The sequence below is a fragment of the Biomphalaria glabrata genome, chromosome 2, assembly GCF_947242115.1.
Source record: "Biomphalaria glabrata chromosome 2, xgBioGlab47.1, whole genome shotgun sequence".
In the NCBI taxonomy this organism is placed as follows: Eukaryota; Metazoa; Mollusca; class Gastropoda; family Planorbidae; genus Biomphalaria; species Biomphalaria glabrata.
The window spans coordinates 62,231,323-62,248,625 of NC_074712.1; the positions used below are offsets into that span (position 1 = coordinate 62,231,323).

The 17,303-nt window shown below is 37.6% G+C and overlaps 1 protein-coding gene across 1 annotated transcript; it reads right to left on the minus strand.

Moving 5' to 3' along the window:
• Window positions 1-3,848: 3,848 nt before the first annotated feature.
• LOC106065372 (C-type lectin domain family 4 member M-like) lies at window positions 3,849-14,521 on the minus strand. The gene is made up of 4 exons (XM_056022136.1): window positions 14,256-14,521; window positions 9,361-9,516; window positions 5,537-5,722; window positions 3,849-4,027 (listed from the first exon to the last, which is right to left on the minus strand). The coding sequence occupies exons 1-4, from the start codon at window positions 14,302-14,304 to the stop codon at window positions 3,912-3,914; spliced, it is 507 nt and encodes a 168-aa protein (XP_055878111.1). The 5' UTR covers window positions 14,305-14,521; the 3' UTR covers window positions 3,849-3,911.
• Between the last annotated feature and the right edge of the window lie 2,782 nt (window positions 14,522-17,303).

A 17,303-nucleotide genomic window follows, 5' to 3' on the forward strand; every position in this document is an offset into this window, starting at 1 on the left:
GTTTACTACGCAGTGTGTAGCATACTGCGTTAATTATGAGAACTAAGTCGATTAAACTATTTAGTTTGACAAGATAGAAATTGATCTATTGTTTTCTTCGGTCCCTGACACTCAAAAAGGTCTTACTCTGATTTTTTAATTAGGAAAGGAATGCGGAATGTGTAATTATCGTTTACTCGGCGCTCTCACCACTCCCACAGTGTCTGCAGACACCAGATTGCCGTAATATCAAATATAAGTTACAAGCTCAGAATGTTTCTATAAGTAAATCAGAGGTAATAGCTAACGGCAGTCAGTGGCGTAGCTACCATGGTGCGAAGGGGTTCATTGTGGCCGGGCCTACGACCACTTTGGGGCCCAAAAGGGGTTATGTAAGGGAATGCGTTGACTATAAGAATTAAATGCATCACATCATAACATTATTTTACTTAACTCTTTCTCTCCGTAATTATTTACCACACTCTGGTGGAATCAACGTTGGTATCGTCAGTTAGGAGAGAAAGAGTTAAATCATGTTCATTGTTCTTAAATGATATTCCCGGTTTCCAAGCAAAATAACAAATCCATGTAAATCTTATTACTGTAATTTGTAATCTTTTAAAGGAAGATAACTATTAAATTGACAGTAAAGCGTTTCATTTAAATCTAACGTATTCTATTTTGTATTTAATAATAATAGTAATAATAACAATAACTACTTTTAAGCCTACTCATTGTGAAAGTGTACTATATGATGAATATAAGCTTTTGTTTTGGCCCAAGTGTTATTGATTTCTTTTATATTACAATGCACATTGACTAGTTAAAATACTTGAATTAATTGTATGAGTAAACAGTAGATGTAACATTGTTGTTTTCTTAGTGTATTTAGGGCATATATAGATATGCACATTTCGTCTAATTATAGTATAAAAAAAAAAAATAGTATAGACAACAGGTCTTCTAATTATTTTTTTTCGAAGTAACAAACATTTGTTCATGGAAACTGAACTTGAGATGCTTAAAAAACATCGTCTCCTAATTAGACGAATTACAGAAATGGGAATCAAATTGGAGCATGTCTTTCCATCTAGAAAAATGTCACTTGTTAAGAGTAACAAAAAAACGAATACAAATTAATTTCACTTATCTTATTCATGGTAAACCAGTAACACAAATTGGAAATCGACAAGAATTCTTAGGTGTTATAATAAATGAAAAACTGTCATGGGATCCCCATATTGGTGAAATTATCAAAAAATCAAACAAAGTATTTTGGTTTATTAAAAGACATTTCTATAACTCAAATAAGAACATAAAACTAAAATGTTTTTTAACATTGGTTAGGCCAATAATAGAATATGCATCCACCGTTTGGGACCCCTCAACTCAGGAAAACTTTAAGAAACTGGAACAGACACAAAATAGAGCAGTGAGATTCATAACAAATGAATATTCACATTTAACTAGAGTAACACCTTTAGTAAAATCACTAAATTTAGAAAGCCTTCAGGATAGAAAACTTAAAAGTAAAGTAGCAATCATACATAAAACACTAAACCATAATCTTCAAATACAAAAACAAAATCTAATAAAATACTCTGAAAGACACAAAGATAAAGGCACATTCCTCGTCCCATATGCTAGGACAAATTTGTACAAATACTCCTTCTTCCCTAGTGCTATTAGAGCGTGGAATGGGTTGCCTGAGCTAGCCAGGAAAACCAGTGACTTGGCAGAATTTAAGTCATTGGTTAATATGCATGACTAAATGCATGACGCGTAGGACGTAATCATCTTCTTTTTTGAAGTAACGTCTGTATTATATAAGATAAGATAAGAATAGATAACTATTTAGGTCTCTCGTTAATTGTTCTCTATATAAAAAAAATATGCAAAGTGTTCCGCTAAATACTCAGAATGTGCGAAGTGTTCCGTTAAGGAAAAAGTTTGGGAAACTTTGATCTAGTAAAATGTTGAGAATGTCTCAGGGCGACGGGGGGGGGGGTGGCAGCGAGCAGAGTATGAATCGGGGCCATCGAAATGGCTGCCTGGTCGTGCGGTTTGACCGCTGGACTGTCGTTCAGATTTATCGATGGTCCCGGGTTCAAACCCTGCCCGCTCCCATCCCCCGTCGTCCTGCGGGAGGTTTGGACTAGGAAGTAATTATCTTCAACTCTGAAGGAACATCCGAAACATGTAAAACATTTTACAAATGACCAGTCGAAAGTCCAGCACGAATACCGCACGATCAGTCAGCCAAATAAAAGACGCATATTGTTGATATTGGTCTAACTAATATTAAATAGTTTTTAGTTTTATGCTTTTGTTTTGATTTATAGAAATTTCTTTTAATAAACCCTGTGTGTTTTTAACATTTCATCAGTTTGGGATTATAAGATAACATTTTATTTATTTAATTCCTAGGTAGTTGGAATTTTTAGTCTCTGTAACTTTTTTCCCCCCTTTTTTCTCTTTCGCAGCTGAACATCATCCTATAATTATTTCGTGACAACGACTGATGATATTATCAAAGAAAGGATAACCTAAATATTAATTATGACACTAAAACCGAGTTTACAGTTTAAAGTTTCATTTTTGTGGGAAGCGTGGTCGAGAGGCTAAGAACGCCTGTCATCTGACTCGAGCAGAGTTTGTTTTTAACTGAGAGCATAAAGGCAGCACGGAAAACCTTCTCCCACATACCCCCTCCCCCACTGGTCCACAAATGAGATTGGACCATAGCGCTCTGAGCATGCTATAAGAATGAAAGTAGCGCTATATAAAAGCTATAACTATTATTATTATGTTAGAAATGAACGAGTAGTCATTCTCTGGCGCTGCCAGGGTCGAGTTTCGTTAAAAAAAAAACAAAATTCAAATTCATGGCAGTACCTTTGTCAGTTTCCACTGAGGAATTTTCTGGTGATGTGGCAGGTCTGCAGCAATACCGCCCTCTGTCTGAATAGAATGTTTCTAGTAATGTTAAGGGCCTTGAAGGTATCTGTGAAGTAAGTTGGCATTATCCCCCTCGGTTTATATAACAATGGGTTATAGTGTTATTTTGGATAACTTCCATAAACTCTTAATCTCCAAGCCTAGGTTCCCATATTTTCTTTGTTTTTCAATATCATTTTTTCTTACATTATGAGACAGTGGTACAACGATGTCAATAATGGTGGTATCCTTTAGACCGGGCGGTCAAGCCGATATTTTGGTCTGGGACGGACAATAGCGACTTAGAAAGTCAAGTAGTAATTTCAGTCAGATAGTAACTTTTGGGCAGTTGATGCCAGTAGTTTTTTTGAGACATGTATTTCTAGGAGTTAATCAGTATTATTCTGCACAGTGTTACCCGCTGAGATGTGGACGTGATTTGTAATCTACTCTAGAGAGTTTAACGTATTGGATATATTTGATACCGCTGTTATGCGGAAAGGATTGTTTCTTGACTTGTGTAACTAACAAGGAGTGCAGTATTATTATTATTGTTGTCAAATAAACTTTATATTTGTCTGCTGAAACGTCAATTTGTGGTATATATGTTTGTCACGTGTCAAGAGTACTCCAGGAGGCACGAACCCAGCATTCTACGCATTCGTGACACAGTAGTAGTGACCAGTCCCTCTATAGTCACACTATATCAACACCACGTCTCTAAACGTTTTGTCGGTCGAATTAGGCCTATCCCAGTACAGCAGATGATCTGTAGACTCGAGAACCTTTTGTGGCGAGTATTTGTTATCTGCAGGAGTATCACATTATGGGTCAAAGCCAAGTGTTGGTGAATTATTTTTTAGCATTTATAGGAGCTAACGACACTATTCCACATAAGACTACTAACTTGAAAAAAACAACAACTTTGTATGTGACTTCAGACTTCAGACGATTGGTAGTCTGACTTTATTGTTTCAATAGCAATTACTATTTCCTCAATCAATCACTTTCTCACACACATAATGTACAGGGACATGACACTCAAAGTCGTCCAATTTGTTGTCAAAGATCCATAATTGGATGCAGTCTTGGGTGGCACCAGATGGGTTTTCTAGATATACACACAAAGCGTTGAATAAATTTAACATATGATCTTGAGACGTTAAAAAGAAGGAGAGAGAGAGAAAGAGAGAGAGAAAGTGAAAAAAAATGGAGAAGAGAGAGAGAGAGCAAGAGAGAGAGTGAAAGATGAACAGAAAGAGAGAAAGAAGAAAGAGAGAGAGAGAAAGAGAAAAAGAGAGAAGAGAGAGAGAGAGAGAAAGAGAGAGAGTGAAAGAAGAAGAGAGAGAGAGAGAGAAAAAGAAGAAAGAGATAGAAAGAGAAAAAGAAAGGAGAAGAGAGAGAGAAAGAAAGAGAGAGTGAAAGATGAAGAGAAAGAGAGCAAGAAGAAAGAGAGAGAGAAAGAGAAAAAGAGAGAAGAGAGAGAGAAAGAGAGAGAGAGAAAGAAGAAAGAGAGAGAGAGAGAAAAAAAGAAACGAGAAGAAAGAGAGAGTGAAAGAGAGAGAGAGAGAGAAAGATGAGAAAGAAAGAAAGAAGAAAAAGAGAGAAAGAGAAAAAGAGAGAGAAGAGAGAGGAAGAGAGTTATAGAGGAAGAGAGAGAGAGAAAAAGAAGAAAGAGAGAGAGAGTGAAAGAGGAAGAGAGAGTGAAAGAGGAAGAGAGAGAGAAAGAAGAAAGAGAGAGAGAGAGAGAAAGAGAAAAAGAGAGAGAAGAGAGAGAGAAAGAGAGAGAGTGAAAGAGGAAGAGAGAGAGAAAGAGAAAAAGAGAGAGAAGAGAGAGAGAAAGAGAGAGAGTGATAGAGGAAGAGAGAGAGAGAAAGAGAGAGAAAGAGAAAAAGAGAGAGAAGAGAGAGAGAAAGAGAGCGAGTGAAAGAGGCGGAGAGAGAAAGAGAAAAAGAGAAGGAGAGAAAGAGAGAGAGTGAAAGAGGAAGAGTGAGAGAAATAAGAAAGAGAGAGTGAGAGAAAGAGAGAGTGATAGAGGAAGAGAGATAGAAAGATATATGAAAAAGAGAGACAGATAGAAAGAAGAAAGAGAGAGAGAGTGAAAGAGGAAGAGCGAGTGAAAGAGGAAGAGAGAGAGAAAGAAGAAAGAGAGAGAGAGAAAGAGAGAGAAAGAGAAAAAGAGAGAGAAGAGAGAGAGAAAGAGGGAGAATGAAAGAGGAAGAGAGAGAGAAAGAGAAAAAAAAGATAGAAGAGAGAGAGAAAGAGAGAGTGATAGAGGAAGAGAGAAAGAAGAAAGAGGCGGAGAGAGAAAGAGAAAAAGAGAAGGAGAGAAAGAGAGAGAGTGAAAGAGGAAGAGAGAGAGAAATAAGAAAGAGAGAGAGTGAGAGAAAGAGAAAAAGAGAGAGAAGAGAGAGAGAGAAAGAGAGAGAGAGAGTGATAGAGGAAGAGAGATAGAAAGATATATGAAAAAGAGAAAGAGAGAGAGAGAGAGAGAGAGAGAGAGAAAGAGAAGGAACTGTATAATACATAAGACAGAAGCCTAAAAGTTCTTCATTTAGAATGAGTGCTCTCTATTGGAGGGTGTCAAGAAGTCGTGGAGAATGATAACAGTTTGTCTTACCTGTGCTAAAATAAAGTGGGTAATATTCACTCTTTTGAAGTACTGTCCCATCATGCCACACAAATGTACCCTTAGTTACTGTATCATCAAGACCTATCCAAATATTTCTTCTCCAAATGTCCTTTTGTCTGAAAAGAATCTCCATTTTGTCAGCACCTTTAAAGACCCCAAGTCTCGCCCCTCGAGCTGCATTAAACAAAAATAAAAATAAATAAACAACTCATCATTGGGCCTGGTCTGGAGATTTTTTTTTTAAACGAAATCTTTTAGAAACCTAAAAAAAAAAACAAAAAAAAAAAAAAAAAAAAAAACACTGGGTTGTATTCAACAAGAGCAGCAAGGAGGCATGGCGGATGGGGTGGTAAAGCTCTTGGTTTCCGAATCGAGTGGTCCAGGGTTCGAACCCTAAACAAGACTGGGATTTTTAATTTCGGGATCACTAGGGCGCCTCTGAGTCCAACCAGCTCAAATGGGTACCTGACATTCGTTGGGGGAAAAGTAAAGGCGGTTGGTCGTTGTGCTGGTCACATGACAACCTCATTAACCGTGAACAATAGAAACAGGTGACCTTCACATCATCTGCCCTATAGATCGCAAAGGTCTGAAAGGGGAACTTTTTTTTAACAAAGGCAGTGACAGGTTTTTTTTCATATATAGCACTGACTTAAATTTACATTATCTTATCTTATATAATACAGACGTTACTTCATCTAGTCATGCATGTTAACCAATGACTTAAATTCTGCCAAGTCACTGGTTTTCCTTGCTAGCTCAGGCAACCCATTCCATGCTCTAATAGCACTAGGGAAGCAGTAGCATTAGTACAACTTTGTCCTAGCCATAGACATATATATATATATATTTATTTATGTATATGGCACTAGCACAGGGTTCTCAACCTGTGGGTCGCGACCCCCTTGGGGGTCGATTGACGATTTGCCAGGGGTCGACTAAGACCATCGAAAATATGGATTTTTAGTGTCTATTCTTCTATTGCTGTATGTGTGGGTTGGGGGGGGGTGGGGTCGATGTCGACGCAGATTGGGGGATTGTAAAAAAGGGGTCGCTGTGCATAAAAGGTTGAGAACCGCTGCACTAGCATATGAATGTGCCTTTATTGGAATGAATAGGGATTTTTTTTTAAAAAGTTCTGCGTTCGAAAAGAGTGACTGTAGTAATGGAGATTTTCAGACATGGTGACAAATCAATATATAGCAAGTTTTTTTTTTTGGTATATCTGGTGAATAAAATACATGAAATTTTGATAAACTGTTTTATTGTTAAATTTTATGCATAGACTTATATATTATATCTAGACTGAAAACCGCCATTGATCGATTCACAGAGATTTTTATGTACGTAACTCTTTTTCAAGCTCTAAGGGAAGTCGCCCCAATCAATCTTTTCTGTCTTTGAAAAGTAATGATCTTTAGTTTTCAAAGTTTAGAAATAATGCGAAATCATTTCTCGGATTTTCTTTAGAATGGGCTTATAATTCACGCAAATATATGAAACAAAGCGATTTCCTGTTAGTTTCCAATGAGATAATGTTTCAAAAATCCTAAATCGAAATAATTCATGTCTGTTGATTTTTATCATTTTATGTACATTTAAACAAATTGATTACCTAGATCTTTCTAGATTAGCCTACGTATCTAAAAATTGCAAAATAATAATAATGAGACGAGAGTACTCTTATTTTTTATGTTCAATTACTAGATCTAGATCTAAAAATTAAATTATATTAGTAAAAAAAACTACTTCTTATAACTACTTTACAAAAAAACGTCTTCTTCAGCTTTTTAAAAAAAAAATTTGCGACAATTTTTTGGAGTTTTAAAAGATCTAAATCTCCAGTCTAGATCTAATATATATATATATATATATATATATATATATATATATATATATATATATATATATATATATATATCTAAGTCTATGGTAATGATCTTTAGTTTTCAAAGTTTAGAAATAATGCAATAACATTTTGCGGATTTTAAATAGAATGGGCTATTAATCACAGAACCATATATTAAAGCTGACATAGAAGAGAACACCTGGTTTCATGCGGCCTCAGAACGAGACAGCTGGAGGTAACTCGCAAAAGCCGCGGGATACACACTTGAGGCCAAAAGAAAATCCGCTGCCTAGGACAGACGCAGACGGTGAAAAGAAAATTTTAATCGACCACCGGCGGACAATGGTTGTGCTTGCCTTGTTGTGGCAAAATATGTAGGTCACAGATGGGGCTGCGTAACCACGGGAAATACTGCATTCCTCGTTTATATTCGGACACGAAGACAAGCCTTATTATATATTCAAGCAGATCTATGATACAAAGCCATTTCCTGTTAGCTTCCGTTGAGATAATGTTTCGAAAATCGAAATAATTTAAGATCCAGACAGAAAATGTATAGATTTATTAAACTCTTTCATGAGCGCAAGCGGGAATACCCGCTGAAGTACGGATGCTAAGTATATAGAATGTCTGTTCATCCAGACCAAGTTATTTTCAGAAGGGAACATTTCGAAAAATTCTAACGGTCAAACCAGAATAATTCTTTTCCAAACAATATACATCAAGGTATCAAATGTCTATAAAAAAAAAAGAGTTAGAGCTGTTTTCGAGATCCGTGCCTACCACGTTTGATTTTGTTTTTCGGGTTTTGTAAAATTGTAAAACGAAATGATTGACTAAAACAATTAAAAGTCCAGTAACCCAGTTTTATGTCTGCACGTAGAGGGTTTACTAGAGAAAATAAAAGCTTTCAATCAATTTCATGCGGAACAAAATGTCTATTGTTCTATTTGTAAGGTTCTCCATTTCAGACCACGTGATCTATAGGGCGGATGATGTAAACGTCACCTGTTTCTGTGGCCCACGGTTAACAAGGGTGTCATGTAGCCAGCACAACGACCACAACGTATTATGTCAGGTAACCATTAGAATTCAGTGGCCCCCTAAAGATCTTGATAGTAAAAATTCCAGTCTTCATCATAATTCTAACCCGGGACTCCCGGTTCAAAAGCCAATCGTTTTACCACTCAGCCACTGCGCCTCCGTTGGTCTAAGAGTGAGGAAATGGGGACAGAGAAAGAGAAAGAGAGAGTAAAGAGAGAGAAATACAATTAATATATATATATATATTGTAGTAACTCCATTGGCGGACCGAAAGGGTTAATGTAATGCCTACTGATACACACGACTCAGGCCAATCACACAGGACAACGGGTCAACGGCTGTTGAACAATGGGACAGTACTGCTAGTTCACGCAAATATGACCCCATGTTGTGGTCATGTGACCGAAAGCCTTCACGGAAGAGACACAGTGTGTAACAATAGACAGTTGAGTCCAGGACAGCAAAGCAGTAAGGACTGTGTGGTACCTTGTGAGTCCTCGAAAATGTAGCTGTACGAGCTAGAGAGACTAGTAATGTTTTAGCTATGCAGTTCTGTTAAGTACAAGAAAGCATTTAAATTTGATGTAGCCAGTTGTGTTGAATTGGCTGTCGATGTATTTGTAATTAAATCGCCACTTTGTTACTTCAAGCCCTTATCTTCTTATCTTATATAATACAGACGTTACTTCAAAAAGGAAGCCCTAGTTGTCTAGTGCTTGTATTAGACGTGCTGTTGTGTTGTTCAGTAGTGTTTGCAGAAGGTCTGGTAGAGAAGATCGTAACAATATATATCTTTTATTTACTTTAAAAAGAAACTCTTTTTATTTTTAAAACTGCAGAAAGACTGGGAGCAAATAAAGAAAAAAAATGTTTACCTTTTTTTTTTCAGACTAGCTCTACATAATATTTGTATACAAACCTTGACAATCTGCTCTGGCATTGAAAAAAGTTTCAGTTGTCTTCGACCAGAAGAGACACATAGAGCCACCATTGTAGTTTTCAACCTGAAAATCTTTATTCTTTTCACAGCGTGAAGTCCGATACTTTCGCAGGCGTTCTCTTGTTTTACCTTGAGCTAAAAAGTTTGTCAATGGTCATGAAATCCATTAGAAATTTTTGTTCTGATATTTGCATTAAAAAAAAAACATTTTGTGTTAAATTATTACCTTTGTGTACATGTCCATGGGTTAAAGAGGTCAGTGTGTTAGTGTGGATGAGAGTGTAGAAACTTAGAGACATGGGTTAAAGAGGTCAGTGTGGATGAGAGTGTAGAGACTTAGAGACATGGGTTAAAGAGGTCAGTGTGTTAGTGTGGATGAGTGTAGAGACTTAGAGGCATAGGTTTAAGAGGTCAGTGTGTTAGTGTTGATGAGAGTGTAGAGACTTAGAGACATGGGTTAAAGAGGTTAGTGTTGATGAGAGTGTAGAGACTTAGAGACATGGGTTAAAGAGGTCAGTGTGTCAGTGTGGATGAGAGTGTAGAGACTTAGAGACATGGGTTAAAGAGGTCAGTGTGTTAGTGTGGATGAGTGTAGAGACTTAGAGGCATGGGTTAAAGAGGTCAGTGTGTCAGTGTGGATGAGAGTGTAGAGACTTAGAGACATGGGTTAAAGAGGTCAGTGTGTTAGTGTGGAGGAGAGTGTAGAGACTTAGAGACATGGGTTAAAGAGGTCAGTGTGTTAGTGTGGAGGAGAGTGTAGAGACTTAGAGACATGGGTTAAAGAGGTCAGTGTGTTAGTGTGGATGAGAGTGTAGAGACTTAGAGACATGGGTTAAAGAGGTCAGTGTGGATGAGAGTGTAGAGACTTAGAGACATGGGTTAAAGAGGTCAGTGTGTTAGTGTGGATGAGAGTGTAGAGACTTAGAGACATGGGTTAAAGAGGTCAGTGTGTAAGTGTGGATGAGAGTGTAGAGACTTAGAGGCATGGGTTAAAGAGGTCAGTGTGGATGAGAGTGTAGAGACATGGGTTAAAGAGGTCAGTGTAGATGAGAGTGTAGAGACTTAGAGGCATGGGTTAAAGAGGTCAGTGTGGATGAGAGTGTAGAGACTTAGAGGCATGGGTTAAAGAGGTCAGTGTGTTAGTGTGGATGAGAGTGTAGAGACTTAGAGGCATGGGTTAAAGAGGTCAGTGTGGATGAGAGTGTAGAGACTTAGAGACATGGGTTAAAGAGGTCAGTGTGGATGAGAGTGTAGAGACTTAGAGACATGGGTTAAAGAGGTCAGTGTGTTAGTGTGGATGAGAGTGTAGAGACTTAGAGACATGGGTTAAAGAGCTCAGTGTGTTAGTGTGGATGAGAGTTTAGAGACTTAGAGACATGGGTTAAAGAGGTCAGTGTGTTAGAGTGGATGAGTGTAGAAACTTAGAGACATGGGTTAAAGAGGTCAGTGTGGATGAGAGTGTAGAGACTTAGAGACATGGGTTAAAGAGGTCAGTGTGGATGAGAGTGTAGAGACTTAGAGACATGGGTTAAAGAGGTCAGTGTGTTAGTGTGGATGGGAGTGTAGAGACTTAGAGACATGGGTTAAAGAGGTCAGTGTGGATGAGAGTGTAGAGACTTAGAGACATGGGTTAAAGAGGTCAGTGTGGATGAGAGTGTAGAGACTTAGAGACATGGGTTAAAGAGGTCAGTGTGTTAGTGTGGATGAGAGTGTAGAGACTTAGAGGCATGGGTTAAAGAGGTCAGTGTGTTAGTGTGGATGAGAGTGTAGAGACTTAGAGGCATGGGTTAAAGAGGTCAGTGTGGATGAGAGTGTAGAGACTTAGAGACATGGGTTAAAGAGGTCAGTGTGTTAGTGTGGATGAGAGTGTAGAGACTTAGAGGCTGAGAAGAAAGAAAATTACGTCCTACGCATGTCACGTGTCAATCTAGTTCATGCATGTTAATTAATAACTTTAACTCTGCTAATCGTTGGTTTTTCTTGGATGATTCAGGCAACCCGTTCTATTCTCTAATGGCACTAGGGAAGAAAGAGCGCTTGTACGAATTTGTTCTAGCGTATGGAATAAGAAATGTGCTTCTATTTTTGTGTCTATGAGTATTTTATTAGATTTTGTTTTTCTATTTGTAAGCTATGGTTTAGTGGTATTATGTATTATAGCTACTTTACTTTTTATTCTTCTGTCCTGAAGTGTCACTTATGATTTTACTAATAGTGTTACTCTAATCAAATATTTGTTTATTACAAATCTCACTGCTCTATTTTGTATTTGTTCTAGTTTCTTTCTGTTTTCTTGAGTTGAGAGATCCCAAACAGAGGATGCATATTCTAATATTGGCGTGAGTAAAGTTAAATAGCATTTTAGTTTTATGTTCTTGTTTGATTTGTACAATTTCTTTACACCCTAATGTTTTACTTGATTTTTTTAAATAATTTCATCATTACGGGGAATCTGTATTATATAAGATAAGATAAGATCCATGGTAACTTTTCATTCATTATTACACCTAGATATTTTGACTTTTTAGTCTGTGTTAATCGTTTACCATGAAAAAAAAAAAAGTAGTTTTTATCTGTTTTCGTTTTTTGTTATTCTTAACAACTGACATTTTCCTGGGTGGAAAGACAATTTGATTCCCATTTCTGTAATTCATCTAATTCTCTTTGTAAAATTTCTGTATCTAGTGTGGTTTTTATTGTTCTATATATTATGCAATCGTCTGCAAAATAATCTGACTTTTGTTCTTGACCTATTGTGACGTAAATTAGAAAACAGTTGTTGGCCTAAGACTGTTTCTGGAGGTACACCTAAGTTAACTATTGTTGGTGTTGATTTGGAGCAAATTATTATTAGGCCTACAGTTCGCTCAGTTCCTACTAGTACATCTTAAGTTCCATTATTATTACAGCTTTTATATAGCTCTACTTTCATGCTTATAGCATGCTCAGAGCGCTTTGGTCCAATCTCATTTGTGGACTAGTGGGGGGGGGTGGAGGGGGTATCTAGGAGTTGGTTTTCCGTGCTACTCTGCCAGAGTCGGGTGTCGAACCTCGAGCCCCCTTCTAGGTAGCCAAGCAAATACAAGGTCAAGAGCACTTGGCATTTCGACCACGCTTCCCATTGATGAAGTGAACCACTTAGTGCCAAAGTATTTTAGTTTTTCAAGCAGACTGTGGTCGTGAACTTTTGTCGAATGCCTTAGAAAAGTCTAATAAAATGGCATCTATTGGCTCACAATTAATATTATCTAATCCCTTTGGGAAATCAGCAATTTATACTAATAGTTGAGTTTCACATGACCTATATCATAAAGCCATGTTAGTATAGTAAGTATGTAAGTAAAGTTTCCCTTTCAGGGCTTGTGGTCTATAGAGCAGATGATGTAAAGGTCAGGGTTAGGTTAACGAGGGTGTCATGTGGCTACCACAACGACCAACTGATGTCAGGTACCCATTAGAGCTGGGTAGAATCGGAGGCGCCCTAGTGATTCCGAAATTAAAAATCCCAGTCTTCACCAGGATTCGAACCCGGGACGCCCGGTTCAGAAGCCAAGCGCTTTACCGCTCAGCCACCGCGCCTTCTCTGTTAGTTTACAGGGAGGATATTATATTTGTTGATAAATAATTAAATTTTATGTGTTTCTAGTATTTACGTGTGATCCTGGTGAGTGATTCTGGTCTGTAATATACTAGATCAGATTTTTACAGATTTTTTTTTAAAATAGGGGAGTGAGTCCCTTGGTACTCTGCCCTGGTTAAGATGCCTGATAAAGTATTTTGAACACTGGTCGTGGCTTAGTTCTGTGAGTAATCCAGCCGAAATACCATCAGGTCCAGACGCTTTATTTGGTTTTATGTTAGCTAATAGTTTTTGGATTCCCTTTTCTTGTACATTTATATCTCTTATGTTTTCTACTTGGTTTACATTTATTAAATGTCTTTGTCTCCTGGGGCTGAGAATGATGATGCAAAATATTTATTAAGAATGGTAGCTTCAATTTCTTAATCGTTATGTGCTAAGCTAGTGATGCCCAAAACAAGGCCCGCGGGCTACAACCAGCCCACGACATGGTTCCATCCGGCCCGCCGAAACTTCGGCGCAAGGTGTAGAGAATATTCACAAAACTTCTCAATGCCTGATCGAGGATGACTGCGTGGTCGAGGGTGGCTGCCTGGTTGAGGGTGACTACATGGTCGAGGGTGACTACATGGTCGAGGGTGACTACATGGTCGAGGGTGACTGCCTGATCGAGGATGGCTGCCTGATCGAGGATGGCTGCCTGGTCGAAGGTATGCGCGCTGGACTGTCGTTCGGACTTGTCGATGGTCCCGGGTTCATACCCTGCCCGCTCCAATCCCCTTCATCCTTTTTGAGGTTTGGACTAGGAAGTAAATTATCTTCAACTCTGAAGGAACATCCCAAACATTTTACAAACTTAGCGAATGCCCAAACATTTACAAACTTAGCGAATGCCCAAACATTTAGCAATTTTATGAGATAATCCATAGCCGCCTCGCGACTTTTTTTTTTGCAGTATAAAAAAAGAATGATATTGTTATATTATTGTTAACACTTTATCTTATCTTATCTTATCTTATATAATACAGACGTTACTTCAAAAAAGAAGATGATTACGTCCTACGCGTCATGCATTCAGTCATGCATATTAACCAATGACTTTAGATTAGACTTCTCGTGGCAAACTTAATTGAATAGCATCCAATATTCAGCTAGACCTGGTGTGATTAATATAACAGAAATGAACTTATCTCTTTAGAAAGAAAATAGACATACAAAATATGAGAAGTTAAATGTACTTGAAGTGTGATTGATTTATCCAACCACGACCTATGACAACACTATACAAACTTACCGAACAAGATTAACATCAAGGCAACATAGACTGCACATGTAGATCTCATGCCTGTAATCTACAAGATAAGATGTCTTAAAGATTCTGTTCAGAATTCTGCTCAAAGATGTCCGTAGAGTTGGTCAAGGGACGTCTTCGTATTGCCACGTAGGACTCGCTGTCTACTTGATAAGGCGTCTCTTTCTAATCAGAGGCGTAGATGGTCGCCCAGATGAAGTAAAACGTTTTATAAACTTTCTGTTAAGTGGTATTTGAACTTTTTAGTAAGAATGAAACAGGCAATATTTTGAGAAAAAAAATATATCGGATAATATGGTTTATTATTATTGTTATTATTATGTTAGAAAAGAGCGAGTATTCATTCTCTGGCGAAGCCAGGGTCGTGTTTCGTTAAAGAGAAACAAAATTCATCGTAGTCCATTTATCAGTTTCAACCAAGGAATTTTCTGGTGATGTGGCAGGTCTGCAGCAGTACCGCCCTCTGACAGGCAACGAGTGTTCCTGGGACTGTTAATGGTCTTGAAGGTATCTGTGAGGTCAGTTGTTATTATCCCCTCAGTTGATATAACAATGGGATATATTGTTGTTTTTAGATAACTTCCATAAACGCTTAATCTCCAACTCAGGTTTTCTTAAATTATTAGTATTATTATTATTATTAGCTCTTTTTTTTTCCATACGAAAGTGTACATATAGGCCTATTGACGACTTTTCTAAGCTCTAGATGTTAACTGAAGATTTAGGTTTTATTATATGGTGAACTAGTAGAGTCGATAAAACCTGTCTTAAGATAAATGAAATAGACGTTAAGCTGTAATTTATTTATCTGCTCCTGTCTTCATGGACAGTGGTTCTAAACTTTCATAAGTTAAAGTAACTGCTTTTGATATTAAAATCGTTATCTTAATATAAATATCTCATTTGCATGTTGTATTTTCAATTTAGACATTGGACATTGGACATTAGACATTGGACATTGGACATTAGACATTGGACATTAGACATTGGACATTAGACATTGGACATTGGACATTGAACATTGCCAAAGCTTTGTGTCTACTTCTGTTTATAGACTGGATAACTAACAGAGGAAGGTCCTAGCACTGGAATTGAGACGCTTCAGAAAGATCCTAGGTATAACAATCAAAGACTGCATCACAAGCGAAGAGATTAGAGACGGGGTTACTACAGTGATTGGACCTCACGATGACCTGCTAACTTCTGAAAAAAAAAAGGAAATTAAAACTCTATTGCCATATTACAAGGTCTTCGAAGCTTGCAAAGACTTTCCTTCAGGGAACAGTACCAGGAAAAAGAAGAAGAGGCAGAAAAAGAAAGCGATAGGAAGACAACATAAAAGAATGGAAGGGCCTGTCATTGAAAGAGGTTTTATCCAAGCCAAACTAAAAAAGAACGGAATTAAGAAGAACGGTAAACGGATCTTGTGTGGTGCCCCAAACGCTCTAACAAATTACGGGATAGGAGAGGATGAACTAATATATGGAAAACTTTTTTTTATAGAGATCGGATATAAGAAAACTGTGTTTTATTTTCACTTTCAAAAATGGCTAAGCTCATTACTAGGTTTAAAAGAAAAATCACTTTATAAAGTAAACAAAGTTTTTTTTTTTTTTCATTTTTCTATTACCAGAAATCTAAATTTAGACTTAAAATTAGATAGTAAACAAGAAAAAGAAGCAATATTCTGTTTCGTAGGAAATCGTTAAAGATGTTCACTTTTTTATCTACTTATCGTGATTAAATTGGGGAGGAGATTTATAATTTGTTTTTTTTTAAAGATAGAGCGATAATTACATTTATCATTGAATATTGTCTTTCATTGAACTCCGGTGACGAACTACCCAAAAAGAAATTAGTTATTTGTAGGTTTTCATATTTGTGAGAACCAGAAGTCTGTAGGATTCTCTACTTAATAAAATATCACCAACTTTCTTTAAATAACTTACACTGTCAAGCAATGATGGTTCTTAATATGAGTGGACTGTACAATAGCCTTTAGGTATTGTTTCAACAAAAGCGGCCGCTTGCGCATTATGTTCACTGTGCTAAACAGTACTTACACAAGGTCTTCAATGAATCTGTCAGCTGTGTAGTAAATATAGGCTTACCGATATTTGTCATACATGGGGGGCATATTTTTGAACCCGGGCTCCACGGGTACCTTGCTACGCCACTGGTGGCTAGCACTACAAACAACTGCCTTTACGTTTCCCCAACTAATGTCAGGTGCCCATTAGAGTTAGGTGGACTCAAGGGCACCCTAAACATTCTGAAATTCAAAATCCCAGTCGCCACTGGGATTTGAACCCGGGACACCTCAGTTCAGAAGCCAATCGCTATATCAATCTGCCACCACGCCCCCCCCCCCCCCCATGAGTATTTTATTTCGCACCAAACAGACAGACAGACAAACAAGAAAATTATTTTAAAAAATACTTTTTACAAAACGTATATCAGCTCACTCTGTGCAAAATTTCAACTTGATACGAGATGGGGGGTGTGGGAGAAATAAGGTGTACAAACTTTTGACCAGACAGAGTGAGTTCATGTAAGCTTTTTTTAAAAAAAAATGAGATGTTCGGCCATATAAAACAATATAAAACCTGGGAACAAATCAACGAACAGTTTTTTACAGAGACTGATTATAAAGGATCGTAATGATAGTAAAGTTCTCCTTTCAATCTATAGGGCAGATGATGTAAAGGTCATCTGTTTCTGTGGCGTACAGTTAACAAGGGTGTCATGTGGCCAGCCCAAAGACTAACCGTTTTTACTTTTCCCCAACTAAGGCCAGGTACCCATTAGAGCTGGGTGGACTCAGAGGAGCCCAAAGATTCCGAAATTAAAAATCCCAGCCTTCATCAGGATTTGAGCCCGGGACCCTCGGTTCGGAAGCTAAGCGCTTTACCATTTAGCCACCGCGCCTTGTTTTAATAATAACTGTGACAATAAAACTAAATTAATAGTTTAATTCCAAGAGCTAAACTAATCGATCCATTTACATTTGCAAATGTTCATCGTTGGTAG